Source organism: Brassica napus, chromosome C7 (genome assembly GCF_020379485.1).
Source record: "Brassica napus cultivar Da-Ae chromosome C7, Da-Ae, whole genome shotgun sequence".
NCBI classification, from domain to species: domain Eukaryota; kingdom Viridiplantae; phylum Streptophyta; class Magnoliopsida; order Brassicales; family Brassicaceae; genus Brassica; species Brassica napus.
Genome location: NC_063450.1, coordinates 15,214,119 through 15,228,705, shown reverse-complemented (window position 1 = coordinate 15,228,705; position 14,587 = coordinate 15,214,119). Strand labels below are relative to the sequence as shown.

The following is a 14,587-nucleotide window of genomic DNA, read 5'->3' as shown; positions in this document are numbered from 1 at the left end:
GAATCTTGAATTTCACATTCCAAAAACCCTACCTCACCCCTCAACTCTAAACCCTAAATCTACATTAGTTAACCCTAGAGTATAAGTGTCTTTTACCCTTCATTAAAAGTGAGGATAAAAGTAATTAGTGTAAACATGAAAAGTGGTACCATGATTGTGGTATTTGTGGCGATTTCCCTACAAAATTCTGAATTATATGTGTGTGTGAATATATATTTCTTTGGAAAAAACGGAAAACTATACTTTTTTCAGATAAATGTTTGATATAGTTTTTCATTTCTTATATTATATATTTACTTATTATTTAGTTTTTCTTATATTTTAGGGCAACTCTTTCAAATATTTTCTTTTAAGTTTTTGTCATAAAAATAACATTGAATAAGTAAAATGACCAAAATAGCCACTTTTTATTTTGAAAATTTTAATTTTAAGTTTTTTTTATTTGAAATCCTATCCTCAAAACCTCACCCTTAACTCTAAACCCTAAATCTAGATTAGTTAACCCTACGGCATAAATGTATTATTACTCTTTAATAAAACTTATTTTGGTCATTTTTCTCATTAAGGCTATTTTGTGCAAAAAGTTAAATTGACCATCTTAAAGAATTTCTCTATATTGTATATTTATTTATTTTAATTTTCTTACTTTTATATCAAATGGTAAAATTACAATAGATATTTAATGTAATATTTCTATGTCTTATATTGTATATTTGCTTATTATTTATTTAACTATACATTTTCCATTTAACTATACATTTTTGAGATCGATGTATATATTTTTTTATATTGTATATTTACTAACTATTTATATTTTATTATTTTGTATATCTACTTTTTCTAAATTTCTTGATTTTATATCAATGATAATATTATGATATATATTTAACGTAATATTTTTATTTTTTTATATACAATATTTACTAATTATTTATTTTTTCTTATATTTTTACTTATTATAATATGTAACATTTCTATTTATTTTATTGTATATTTACTTACTATTTATTTCTTCCTATATTGTATATATATTTACTTATAAAAGTATTTGTAAATAATAAAAATGTAAAAAATACATTTTTCAAATAGATGTTTGATAATAGTTTTTATTTCTTATATTGTGTATTTACTTATTATTTATTTATTTTATATTGTATGTTTACTTTTTTTATTCTAATATTATGATAGATGCTTAATGTAATATTTTTATTTCTTATACTTAATTATTGTTGTCAAAAAAATATATAATTAATTATTATTTATTTTACTATACATTTTTCAGATTAATGTTTAATTTAATTTTTTTCAGTTATAATATTATATATTTACTTATTGTGTATTTTTTCTTATATTTTATATTTATTAATTCTAATATTACGATAGATGTTTAATATAATATTTCTATTTGTTAAATTGTATATTTACTTATTATTTATTTTACTAAACATTTTTTTCAAAGAGATGTTTAATTTAGTTTTTTAATTTTTTAATTGTATTTTACCTATTGTTCATTTTTTCTTATATTGTATATTTATTTATTTTAATTTTCTTCCTTTTATACCAAATAATAGTATTATGATAGAAGTTTAATGTGATATTAATATTTCTTATATTGTATGCCTCTTTTACATATATTGTATGCTTGTTTTACTTATATTGTATATTTATTTATAAGATATTTGAAAATAATAAAAATGTAAAATTATACATTTTTCAGAAAAATGTTTAATGTAGTGTTTCTATTTCTTATATGATATATTTACTTATCTAATTGTTTTTCTTTTATATCAAATTGTAATATTATGATAGATGTTTAATGTAATATTTCTATTTCTTATATTATATATTTACTTGTTATTTATTTTATAATATATTTTTCAGATAGATATTTAATGTATTTTTTTGTATTTTTTTATATTGTATATTTACTTATTATTTATTTTCTATTTTTGAAATAATAATGCCACGTGTCGTCTTTTGGGAGAATTTTGTTTCGCTGATGTGGACGCTCTATAGAGCCTCAAAAGGTCCATTTTATTATTAAAGACTAGATTTTTTACACGCGCTACGCGCGAGTCTGCTTTAATAATTTAATTTAATTTTGCAATATTTTTTAAGAAAAAGATGGATTTCGTAAAAAATATTTTTATTAATATTATTAAAATATTATCTGATTTCCTATTTACATTGTTTTTATAAATTTGTTATTTTTGAACTTAGCTATTTATTTGTTTGTATTATAAAAGTAAAATTACTGTTACTAAAGTATTTATAGTTTCTTATAAGTACATAATTTTAATATCACATAGATTTCTCAGTACATATACACTACTATACTATGCTATACACTACTATGAATACTTTATTAATAATTAGTTTTATTTTTTAATAATATTAAGATAATATAATAGAAAATTGTTTTATATACATTTTTCTATGAAATTTATTTAAAGTGTGCTTTATTATTTTTCATAGTTAAGTTTTTATACAATTTTACCATTTAAATAACTAATATTTAGATATCAGTTTGTTTGTATACGTAAATGTATAAATGTATTTATAAACATGTGTATATTGTTTCTTAATAAAAAATTAAAAGCGTCATATAGATTGTTCCATGCTTATTAACTAATACAACACTGTTATAAATATTTTATTATAATTTTATATGTATTTCTATTTGAATGACATAAAAGATTAATCCTTATGGAATATATCTAACTTTTTTGTATTTACCAAATTTTTAGAATGAAAGTATTATTATATACTTATTTTATGCATATTTGTATTTAAAATACTCTTATTTAATTCTTTTAAATGCATATCTAATAGTTTTATATGTATATTTAGGTCTAAATCATAATAAATATTTTGATGAAATTTAAATAATAGTAACTATCTGTTTGTTAGATATAAGAAAAGGAGAAAAAAAATATATATATATATATATATAATTTATGCTAATATTAAGTAATATTTTATTTATTAAAATAAAAAATAAAAATTTAAAAAATTTAATATATCTCCTACTTGATATAGTTACAATATAAATTAGTGATGGGATTATGATGTTTTTGCAGTTCACAAAATGTTTTCACCGATTGAGAAGTTACTTTTCTCGGAAAAGGGTTACCATGTACTTCGATTTATTATTATTAGTGACCTAATTTAAAAAAAAATATTTTAGATAATAAAAAAATTTAGGTATGTTTCATAAAAACATGTTTGGTTAGTTAAATGAATATTTGGATTATGACTTGTTAAAAAAAATTGTCTCAAAATTTATTAAAATCTAATTGTGATGAGTAAATAACTATGTTAATTTATTTAATTGATAAAAGGCAATTCAAAAGCATATAAACAAACTGTTTAATCAACAATATGTGTATTAATTGTAGATTATTCTTACCACATTTTATTTTTAATAGAACTTTGTAAGCTTATTATAAGCCAAAACTGAATTGGCCGGGTAAGAAAGAAACGGAAATTGACCAATGTTCTTAAGAACCTTTTATAATCTATTATAAAATTGGATGATTTTGTAGCCAACACCAATATAAAAATACTAAAATTTTATTTTTTACTTATTTGATTAGGTTAATTATTTTAATATTAATTATATATTTTATTTTTATGTATATGCTATTTTATGTTTTGACATACTTTATGAATTTTTTAAATAAATTTTAGTGTTATGTTTTAAGATAGTTAGCATATATATCAAGTTAGTTAATTTTAGTTCATATTTTGAAATTAATTTATAGATTTACTTTAGAAATATTAAGATTTATAAAAATATTAAACAATGATACTGATTTGGAATATTTTCCTATTTTTATTTATATATGAATATTTTTAATAGTATATAGCCCTTATCGTAATATTGACTGTGGACATAATTTGTTTTTTTCTTGTTAAACTCTTTTTATGCTAAGTTTTCAAGAATTTAGTATAAATACCAATCTAATTTTTAAGATAATTAATACTTTAGTTAATTTATCATTTTTGTAATTTTGTATTTATTTTTATTTTACTTTCACATACATGATTATTAGAACATTTTTTATGTTGATTTCTTTTTTGAAATGTTATTTTTGTTCGATAAAATTTTATTTTTAATTTTCAAATATTTAGTTTAAAAATAAAGTTAATTATTTCTGGCAAAAAAAATTAAACTTATTTAATTTTATTTTGAGAGAAATAAAATATCTGAAATTTTATATTTAAAAATATCAAATTAACATTTTGAGAATACATATTATTAATAATAATTTTAGCTTCTATGTGACCACTTTAAATAACATATAGCCTCAATTTTAAAATCTTATGTGCTTTAGATTCATATTTTCTTTATTATTTCAAATTCTTTTTTTTTAATATTATATTTTGTACGTAAAATTTATGTTATTCTTCCAAATATTTAGTTTATATATCAATATGATTCCCTTATTGATTTTGGCTTTTTCTAAATTTTACATTGATTATGAAAGAAACAATTTTTGAAAGTTCTATAAGTAATATATAAAATGGTGATTAACATATTTTTCTTGGTGCTTCAAGATAATATATAGATATTCTCAATAATTTACGGCATCAAATTATATATAGTATATGTTATTTGTGAATATTTTCAGTTATTTCTGTTTTTTAAAGCATATAGTCCATATCATATTAAATGTTACATACATAATTATATTTTTAGTAATAATATGCGATCAATACCAATTCCTATAAGGTACATGAACAATCTATTATTATATTAAGTTTTCAATAATTAGCTACAAATATCAATCTAACTTTAAAGATAAGTTTTACAAATTTTAATTTATCTTTTTATAGTTTTGTGCTGATTTTTATTTATTTTTACATACGTGATTATTTATAAATATGTTTTTTAAAACTTTGTTTCTTTTTGAATATTTTTATTTTTGTTAATTTTTTGTTTAATTTCAAATATATATTTATTTTATATATCAAGTTAATTATCTTTAATAATATTTTTATTTACTTTATCAAATTAAGATGCTGACTTTTATATTATTATAATGATATTTTTAAATTCTATGTGAACACTTAAATAATATATATCCTCAATTTTGAAATCATATGTTATTTAGATTCATATGTAATGAAAAAGTGATTTAGATTTACATTGTCTTTATTATTTGAAATCCTTATATTTTTAAGATTATTTTTTTTTACTTAATTTTATGTTGATCTTCCAAACATTTATTTCTTATAATAAACTGATTCTTTTAGTTATTTGGCAATTTTGCTTACAAAATTTATTATTGATATTTTTTTTTGAAATAAATAGCTTCCATTTTGAAATCATATTTTGTTAGATTCATATGTAATGAAAAGTGCTTTAGATTCATATTGTTTTTATTATTTTAAAATCTTGTATTTTTTAAGATTTTTTTTGTTAGTTGATTTTATGTTGGTCTTTCAAAGGTTTACTTTATATATCAAATTGATTCCTTTAATAATTTTGCATTTTCACTAAATTGAATAGTAGTTTCCTTTTTATTTTGAAATAAACATTTTTTGAAAATCTTGAAATTTTTAAAATAATAATTAAAATGGTAATTTGACATATTTTGGTGCTTTAAAATAATATATGGATATTTTCAATGATTTATTGCATAAAATTACATATAGTACATATTTTTGTTGAATATTTTCAGCAGTATATAACCTAAATTTTGTAAATCATGTGTTTTAGATTTATATAGTTATAATTGTTTGAAAGTATTGCATTTTTAAATTAACTATTATATTTGTTTGTTATTTTTATGTTAATTTTCGAAAATTTATTTTATATAGTATATATTTGTACATGATGTTTTTAACTTTGTAAGTTTAACTTATTTGATAATTATTTATATTTTATTTTGAAATAAAAAATTTCGTAATATTAACATTTTTAGAAATACCAAATTGAAAAACGATTTGGTATATTTTTGGTGCTTTAAAATAATATGTGAACATTCTCAATGATTTATAATATCAACTTATATATAGTATATGTTAGTTTGAATATTTTCAATAGTATATAACCTAAACTTTGAAAATCATGAGTTTAAATTTAGATTTATATAGTTATACTTGTTTGAAAGTCTTGTATTTTTAAATTAATTATTCATTTCGTTATTTTTTTTTTAATTTTCGAAAAATATTAAACATTATGTTAACTTAATATAGTATTTATATTTTTGTAAATTTACCTTATTCGATATTGATTTATATTTTAGTTTGAAATAAACATTTTTTTGGTAATATTAACATTTTTAAAAATAATAAACTTAAATAATGATTTGTCATACTACGATTGGTCGTTTAAATCCTATGTGGACGTTCTCGATGGCTTATAGCCTCAACTTTTATATAGTATAGATTATGATAGATATTTAATGTAATATTTCTATTCTTGTATTGTATATTTACTTATTATTTATTTTTCTTTATGTTGTATATTTTCTTATTATTGTTTAATGTAATATTTATATTTTTTATATTGTATATTTATTTATTATTATTTTTCCATATATTGTATATAGACTTATTATTTATTTAATGTAATATTTCTATTTCTTATATCATATATTTACTTATTATTATTTTCCATATATTGTATATATTTTTTTATATTTAATGTATATTATTAATTTTTTTCTCTTTCTTATATTGTATATTTACTTATTAATTATTTTAAAATTTTTAGTAACAATGCCACATGTCGCCTTTCGGAAGAATTTTTTTTCGCTGATGTGGACGCTCTATAGAGCCTCAAAATGTCCCTTTTATTAGTATAGAAGAGCCTCAAAAAGTCCCTTTTATTAGTATAGACTAGGGATTAACCCGGGTTACGCCCGGTTTTTTTATTTTTTTCTAATTTAAGTTGTTAAATTATTTATATTTAGGTTATGATATATATTTATATAAATGTTAAGATGCATGTCATAATTAAAATTTATTTTTAAATTTTAACACGTTAAATTAACGTATTTTTTACTATTTAAATATTTTTTTGTAATTTTCTTGGCTATCTAGTTATCATATTTAGCAAAACTATATATTGAGTGTTGTAATAAATGTTTTAGATATTTAATTAAATTGCATAGTATTTTCGGATCGACCACATGCTCAACAATCGATCGATCCGTAAAAAGATGGTCGATCTCCTTGGCCAGGTAAGTACAATTTTAGCAAAAAAATCTTTGATTTTTCAAATATTAAGTATATAACTATTCTTTTGAATATTATTTTTTTGAATTGTATTTTTTGATTAAATTATTGTATTATAACGTTTATGTAAATATTTTTTGTGATGTTTGAATTTGTGTTGTTAGTATACTTAACCTAGATGATATTGATGTTTAACAATTATTTTTTTCTGGAAATAAAAAATAATGATATATCAAAACGTATCTAATACTTGTTAAATGATAGTATAATGTAAATTACATCCATTATTTGAAAATAACCTTTTGTTGTTTTTATTTTTTTTAAATCAGAAATTATTTTTATTTAAAAACATTATTAATATATAATATAATAGTTTAAGTTTGGAAGATTAATCTATATATATAAATTATGTATATTTTTTAAAAAATAATTTAAGATATTATATATTGAGTAACTAAATAAAAGCTGAATTTTTTATCTGGAAAATGAAATATTTATATTTTTATCTTCATGTTATACTCACCAATCCAGCATTGATATTTATAACTCAGTATGTTTTTTAAAAAAAACTTAGTTTTAAGTAATAAACAAATTTAATAAATTAAATTCATCACCTATAATATTCTGTAAACTATATTTGAAAACTCTCTAAAATTATATTTTAAGGATAATATTACTATTATTTAATTTAAATTATTTTAAGCATAATATATGCTAAACCAACTTAAATTATATTTACAATAGGACTATCCTAAACTGGTTAATAAACCAAAAAATACTAAACCAACATGAACCAATACCTGATTCGGCGAGGAAAGAAGTGTTTCGGGATAAACGTTTGAATGGTTATTAACAGTAATTGTTTGATCATGAAAGAGTTCGTATGAATATTAACAATAAAATTATGGATTAGATTAATTTAAATTTGTAAGAATACCTTTGAGTCTATGAAAAGCAATTCAATTCCCATGAATAAGTTTGGCTTTTGGAAGTTGCGGGTTTCCCAACAATGAATCCACCTAACAAAAAGTTCTTAGTTATAAAAAATCTCCTTCAAGGTCATTAAAGGTTTTTGGAACGGCAAGAGTTGAAGGTGGAACTATTTTTTTGCTCGAGTGCTTTGAAGTTTTCCTTGATAGTGTGAGGTTGATGTTGATGGAATAATGAATTTTATAGGAACTTTTTTGATGTAAAACTATACATTTTTATTTTCTTTTGTTTAATGTGGTATTTCCATTTTTATATAATTTACTACCATTTTAAGATAGATGTACATTTTAAGATAGATGTTTAAATCTTAAAATACTTTTTCCATTTTTTTAAATGTTTATTTCCATTTCTTATATTTTTTATTTACGTAATATCTATATTTTATATTTTAAAATATGTATTTAAATCTTAATGTACTTTATCCATTTTTAAAAAATTGTGTATTTACTTATATTATATATTTTACATTTTAAGATAGAAGTTTAATGCTTAATGAACTTTTTCCATTTTTTTTAAAAAATGTGTATTTACTTATTATTATATATATAATTCATATATTATATATTTACATTATTTACTTATTATTTATTTTCCTGTATATGTATTTCTATTTCTTGTACTTTTTATTTACTTAATATCTCTATTTTACATTTTAAGATAGATGTTTAAATCTTAATGTATATTTTCTATTTTCTTTAAATTGTATATTTTCATTTGTTATACTTTCTATTTACGTAATATCTATATTTTAAATTTTAAGATATATTTTTAAATCTTAATGTAATTTTCCATTTTTAAATTATGTATTTACTTATATTATATATTACTTATTATTTTATTTTTTTATATTGTGTATTTCTATTTCTTATACTTTCTATTTACTAATAATTTTATATTTTAAGATAGATTTACATTTTAAGATAGATGTTTAAATACTAATGTACTTTTTCCATTTTTTTAAATTGTGTATTTCCTTTTCTTATACTTTCTATTTGCGTAATATCTATATTTTACATTTTAAGATAGATGTTTAAATATTAATATACTTTTTCCATTGTTTTTAAGTTGTGTATTTCTTTTTCTTATACTTTCTATTTACTTAATATCTATATTTTACATTTTAAAATAGATGTTTAATATTTAATGTACTCTTTCCATATTTTAAAAATTGTGCATTTACTGTATATATAATTCAAATATTTATATATTTATAATATCTACTTATTATTTATTTTTCTATATATTGATTGTTAATAATATGATAATTATATTTTACATTTTAAAATATAAAATATAGATATTTTTCTTATACTTTATATTTAGTTAATATCTATATTTTATATTTTAAGATAGATGTTTAAATCTTAATGTTTTTTTCCATTTTTAATGTAAAACGGCAATATTTAATAGAGAACTTGGACAAATAGTCAAATAGTTATATTTATGTTTTTTTCTTTTTTTTATAAAATGATAATGTTACATTATGGAGATAAGCCGTTTTTAAGTGAAAAATGGTAATCTTACATATGTTTATTGTAGTTTTTCCATTTTTTATGTTGTATGTTTACATATTATTTTTATTTTTACATGTAAAATGGTAATCGTACATATGTTTAATGTAGTATTTCCATTTTTGTTGTTGTATGTTTACATATTATTTATTATTTTCGAAATTATATATAATGTTTTTTTTTACAAAATAATAATGTTACATTATGGAGATAAGCCGTCTTTTTTTTAGTGAAAAATGGTAATCTTACATATGTTTAATGTAGTATTTCCATTTTTTATGTTGTATGTTTACATATATTTATTATTTTCGAAATTATAAAAGGGACCTTTTGAGGCTCCATGGAGCGTCCACATCAGCAAAAAAAACCTCCCGAAAGATGACACGTGGCATAAAATATAGTTTTATATTTTAATATTACTAATTTTGAAAATTATAAATAATATGTAAACATACAACATAAAAACGGAAAAACTACATTAAACATATGTAAGATTACCATTTTTCACTTAAAAAAACACAGCTTATCTCCATAATGTAACATTACTGTTTTATAAAAAAAAACAAAAAAATTATATATAGTGTAAACATACAACATAAAAAATAGAAATACTACATTAAACATATGTAAGATTACCATTTTTCACTAAAAAAAAAGACGGCTTATCTCCATAATGTAACATTACTATTTTGTAAAAAAAAACATTATATATAATTTTTAATAGAAGAACTTGGACAAATAGTCAAATAGTTATATTTATGTTTGTTTTCTTTTTTTATAAAATGGTAATGTTCCATTATGGAGATAAGCCATTTTTTTTAGTGAAAAATAGTAATCTTACATATGTTTAATGTAGTTTTTCCATTTTTTTATATTGTATGTTTACATATTATTTTTATTTTTAAATATAAAATGGTAAACTTACATATGTTTAATGTAGTATTTCCATTTTTATGTTGTATGTTTACATATTATTTATTATTTTCGAAATTATATATAATGTTTTTTTTACAAAATAGTAATGTTACATTATGGATATAAGCCGTCTTTGTTTTAGTGAAAAATGGTAATCTTACATATGTTTAATGTAATATTTTCATTTTTTATGTTGTATGTTTACATATATTTATTATTTTCGAAATTATATATAATTTTTTTGTTTTTTTTTTTATAAAACGGTAATGTTACATTATGGAGATAAGCCGTATTTTTTTTTAAGTGAAAAATGGTAATCTTACATATGTTTAATGTAGTTTTTCCGTTTTTTATACTGTATGTTTACATGTTATTTATAATTTTCGAAATTAGTAATATTAAAATATAAAACTATATTTTATGCCACGTGTCATCTTTCGGGAGATTTTTTTTTGCTGATGTGGACGCTCCATGGAGCCTCAAAAGGTCCCTTTTATTAGTATAGATTCAATACGAAAAAGAAAGAGAACACAAATTTAGAACTACAACTAATCTTAACGTTTGTTTTCATTTTATTAGTAGGACAAACACTTAATTCTTTTTTTTTTTGATCAACACGTAACAAAACTTGATAATCTTAACATTTCTTATATGCATATACTCTAACTCCATCAAATTTTCCACGCACCTAAAATCATATAAGTGATATCCATAGTCGATCGAAGCAACATACTTCTCATAATAGCGCTATATATTGTAGAAGAGAATATTTAATGGATAACTACATCTCGAAGAAAAAGAAAGAGAGAATGGTGATGGGCATGGGACAATAAGAACTGGCGTGTAGGAGATGTATAGAGAATTTGATGTGACTCTAATCTCTCTGTCTCCACCATATCTTTCATGCTTTCCACTTTTTCAACCTTATTAAACCAGCTTGTATAGGTGCAACACTATAGTACCTCAGAGAAAAATCAAACCAAGATGATACATACGAAAATCGTTGGTGTTTTTGCAGTAGCGTTATGGTCATGGATAACAATGGTTGATGCTAGGTTTATCGGAGGGAGAGGAGTCGAGAAATATGTAACTTTCGGTCAGAACTATGTTGTTAAATGGGGTCAAGGTCATATTTCCACACTTCACTCTGGCAAAGAAGTTGATCTTTACATGGATCAGTCTTCAGGTTAGTATCTCTTTCTTTTGTTTCCTCTTATAAAAATACAAAAAGACAAGAAATTTTATAGTCCAAACTCCAAAGGGCTCTATTTATTAGTGACCAAGTATGATCATATGGTGTGTAATTAAATATACTAAAGTGACACTGGTTTGGCTTCTACGTACGTGTACAGGTGCCGGGTTCGAGTCCAAGAACATTTACGGATCAGGTCTCTTTCAAATGAGAATCAAAGTGCCCGGAGGAAATTCTGGCGGGGTCGTCACCGCTTTTTATGTTCGTTTGTATGATTGATAATATACATGTGTAGATGACTAACTCAACATTCATATTTATTTAACTGTCTTTATATGTAAATAATGACAGTTGACTTCGTTGGGAAGTAATCACGATGAGATTGACTTCGAGTTCTTAGGGAACAATGATGGAAAACCCATAACGTTACAGACAAATGTCTTTGCGAATGGAGAAGGAAACAGAGAAGAGAGGTTCTTGCTTTGGTTTAACCCCATCAAACATTACCACACTTATGGGATTCTTTGGAACCCTTACCAAATTGTGTACGTTCTTGTTACAGTCCTTACTGATATCTTCTCTATTCATTTCATGAAAAATGATAATTTTGTTTGTTCCCTAAGAATAAAATCAAGACTAAGGATGGGATGAATGATAGGTTTTATGTTGACAACATCCCGATAAGAGTCTACAAGAACCAAAACGGGGTTAACTATCCATCAAAGCCGATGCAAGTAGAGGCCAGTCTCTGGAACGGTGACGCTTGGGCAACTGATGGCGGTCGGACCAAGATTAACTATGCATACTCTCCTTTCATTGCCCATTTCCAAGACTTTTCCGGCCTCTCAGGCTGCTACATAGATGGTCGGAGTGATAACGTCGCCACTTGTGGATCTTCCAACTACTGGTGGAATGGAGGCAAATATCAAAGGCTAAGCGGATACGAACAGAAAATCTATGAGCATATCAGGAAGAAGTACATGAACTATGACTATTGCACTAAGTACCAAAGTCCTCCAAGAGAATGTTATTGAAATTACATAACGTTAATAATTATTATATATGCCCAGGGAAAATTTCATAAATAAATAAGTCGCAAGTAAGATAAAAAAGAGGTTATATCAGCTTTCTTCTGAGGTTGGGGGGGGGGGGGGGGGGGGGGGGGTGGGGGGGGGTAAGGGAGGGGAATAATGATATAGTTTATATAAATTATTGCATTTTTTAAATCCAAGTTATTATAAAAATTAAACTAAATTATTATTGCAGATTTGCGCGTAAAAGGAAAGATAAAATCTAGTCTTATTATATAAAGTTTGGTTCTTCAAAGTTGTTAATTAATATGATTGCGACATGTGTCAATTAATTTATTAAGATTGTGACATGGGTCAAAAATATGTTACAATTCTCTTTTATTAGAATTTAAAAAAAAAATAGAAAAAAAAAATTATTATTACATTTTTTGGGACACTAGAAAAGAAAAATTATTACAAAATATAGTTTATTATTCTTTTTAGGAGTTAAGAAAAGAAAAATTACTATTACATAGAATAATCTTTTAAAACTATTTGATAGTAAATTTAATTTTTGAAAATTCTATAAACAAAGAATAATTGTAAAAAATATTTGAAAGTATTTTTTTTCTTTTTAAAATATTTTGTATATTTTTCATTTTAAAGATACTAAAGAATGATATTATAAGAGAAAATATTAATTTTTTTTGAAAAAAATTAATAAAAACGAATTATAAAATCCTACAAGTACAAGAAATTATTTAATAAAAATCAAATAGAAAAACTAACTATAAAATAAGTGATATTCCTTTTTTATAACCTCAAAAAAATAAAAATTTAAAAGTACTCTTATTATTTTCATATAAATAACTAACTTTCTTTTTTAACAGATAAATGTATGATACAAAAATATTAACCAAAATAAATATTATTTTCACATCTATATTTAGGTTTAAGCTTCCTCATATTATTTTCACAAAAATAGTATTGGCAAGAAAAATATTATCTGAGTATTTTCTTTTATTTCTTTAAACAATTCAATTTTTTTATCATCCTTATTACATCTTATGATGCTAACACAAGTTTTTTTTAATTACGATGTTTTTATCATACATACGTATGTGTAAATATGAGGAATATATGTTTGCATGTATAAGACACAATATATAATTACCTAAACATATTTTTTTATTGAAAATATAGTAGTTGTATAAAAATCTTGAAAAACAAAAACGAATTATAGTTTGAATTTTCCTTTTTAAAAAATTTAAAGTAACTTACTTCTTATAAATAACTAACTTTTCTTTTTAGTAGATAATTTTGTGTTAAAAAATTATAAACCAAAAATAACTTCAAATATTTCACCCGATATGATTGTGAATTTTGTACCAAAAAAACATTGTGTATGTATTAATAAAAATCTATCATTACGTGAAAATAAATTTTTTTCCTTAAATCCTAAATAAAAGAAATATGAAAAATAAATTTTTCCTCTTTTAATCTTAACCAAATAAGATTTGTTTTTCCTTTTAAATCATGACCAAATAGAATTGTAACAGTAATTTTTACTTTTAAAATTTAATGATAAATATGATACTGAAAATATTTAATTAAAAATATTAGTAATGTTGAGAAAATGAATTTTGAAAATAATATGATACTTAAAATATTTAATGAAAAATATTAGTGATATTGAGAAAATGAATTTTGAAAATAACAACTTTTAAAAATAGTTAATATTTGCTGGAAATAATTATTTGATAGTATTTTTATTTTATAAA

General features: G+C 21.2%; 1 protein-coding gene across 1 annotated transcript; it reads left to right on the top strand.

The window, feature by feature from the left end:
* The first annotated feature begins 11,545 nt into the window (after positions 1 to 11,545).
* Positions 11,546 to 12,885, top strand: LOC106379306 (xyloglucan endotransglucosylase/hydrolase protein 3-like). Its single transcript, XM_013819300.3, has 4 exons — positions 11,546 to 11,790; positions 11,957 to 12,057; positions 12,148 to 12,341; positions 12,455 to 12,885. Exons 1-4 carry the CDS (start codon positions 11,589 to 11,591, stop codon positions 12,828 to 12,830), a joined length of 873 nt encoding a protein of 290 aa, XP_013674754.1. The 5' UTR covers positions 11,546 to 11,588; the 3' UTR covers positions 12,831 to 12,885.
* Positions 12,886 to 14,587: the final 1,702 nt, after the last annotated feature.

Excerpts from the sequence above, each read along its gene's own strand:
- LOC106379306 (XM_013819300.3), top strand. The coding sequence starts at position 11,589 with ATGATACATACGAAAATCGTTGGTGTTTTTGCAGTAGCGTTATGGTCA. Across the intron at positions 12,058-12,147 it reads GGGTCGTCACCGCTTTTTAT|TTGACTTCGTTGGGAAGTAA; the intron begins GTTCGTTTGTAT and ends AAATAATGACAG. Across the intron at positions 12,342-12,454 it reads TGGAACCCTTACCAAATTGT|GTTTTATGTTGACAACATCC; the intron begins GTACGTTCTTGT and ends GATGAATGATAG.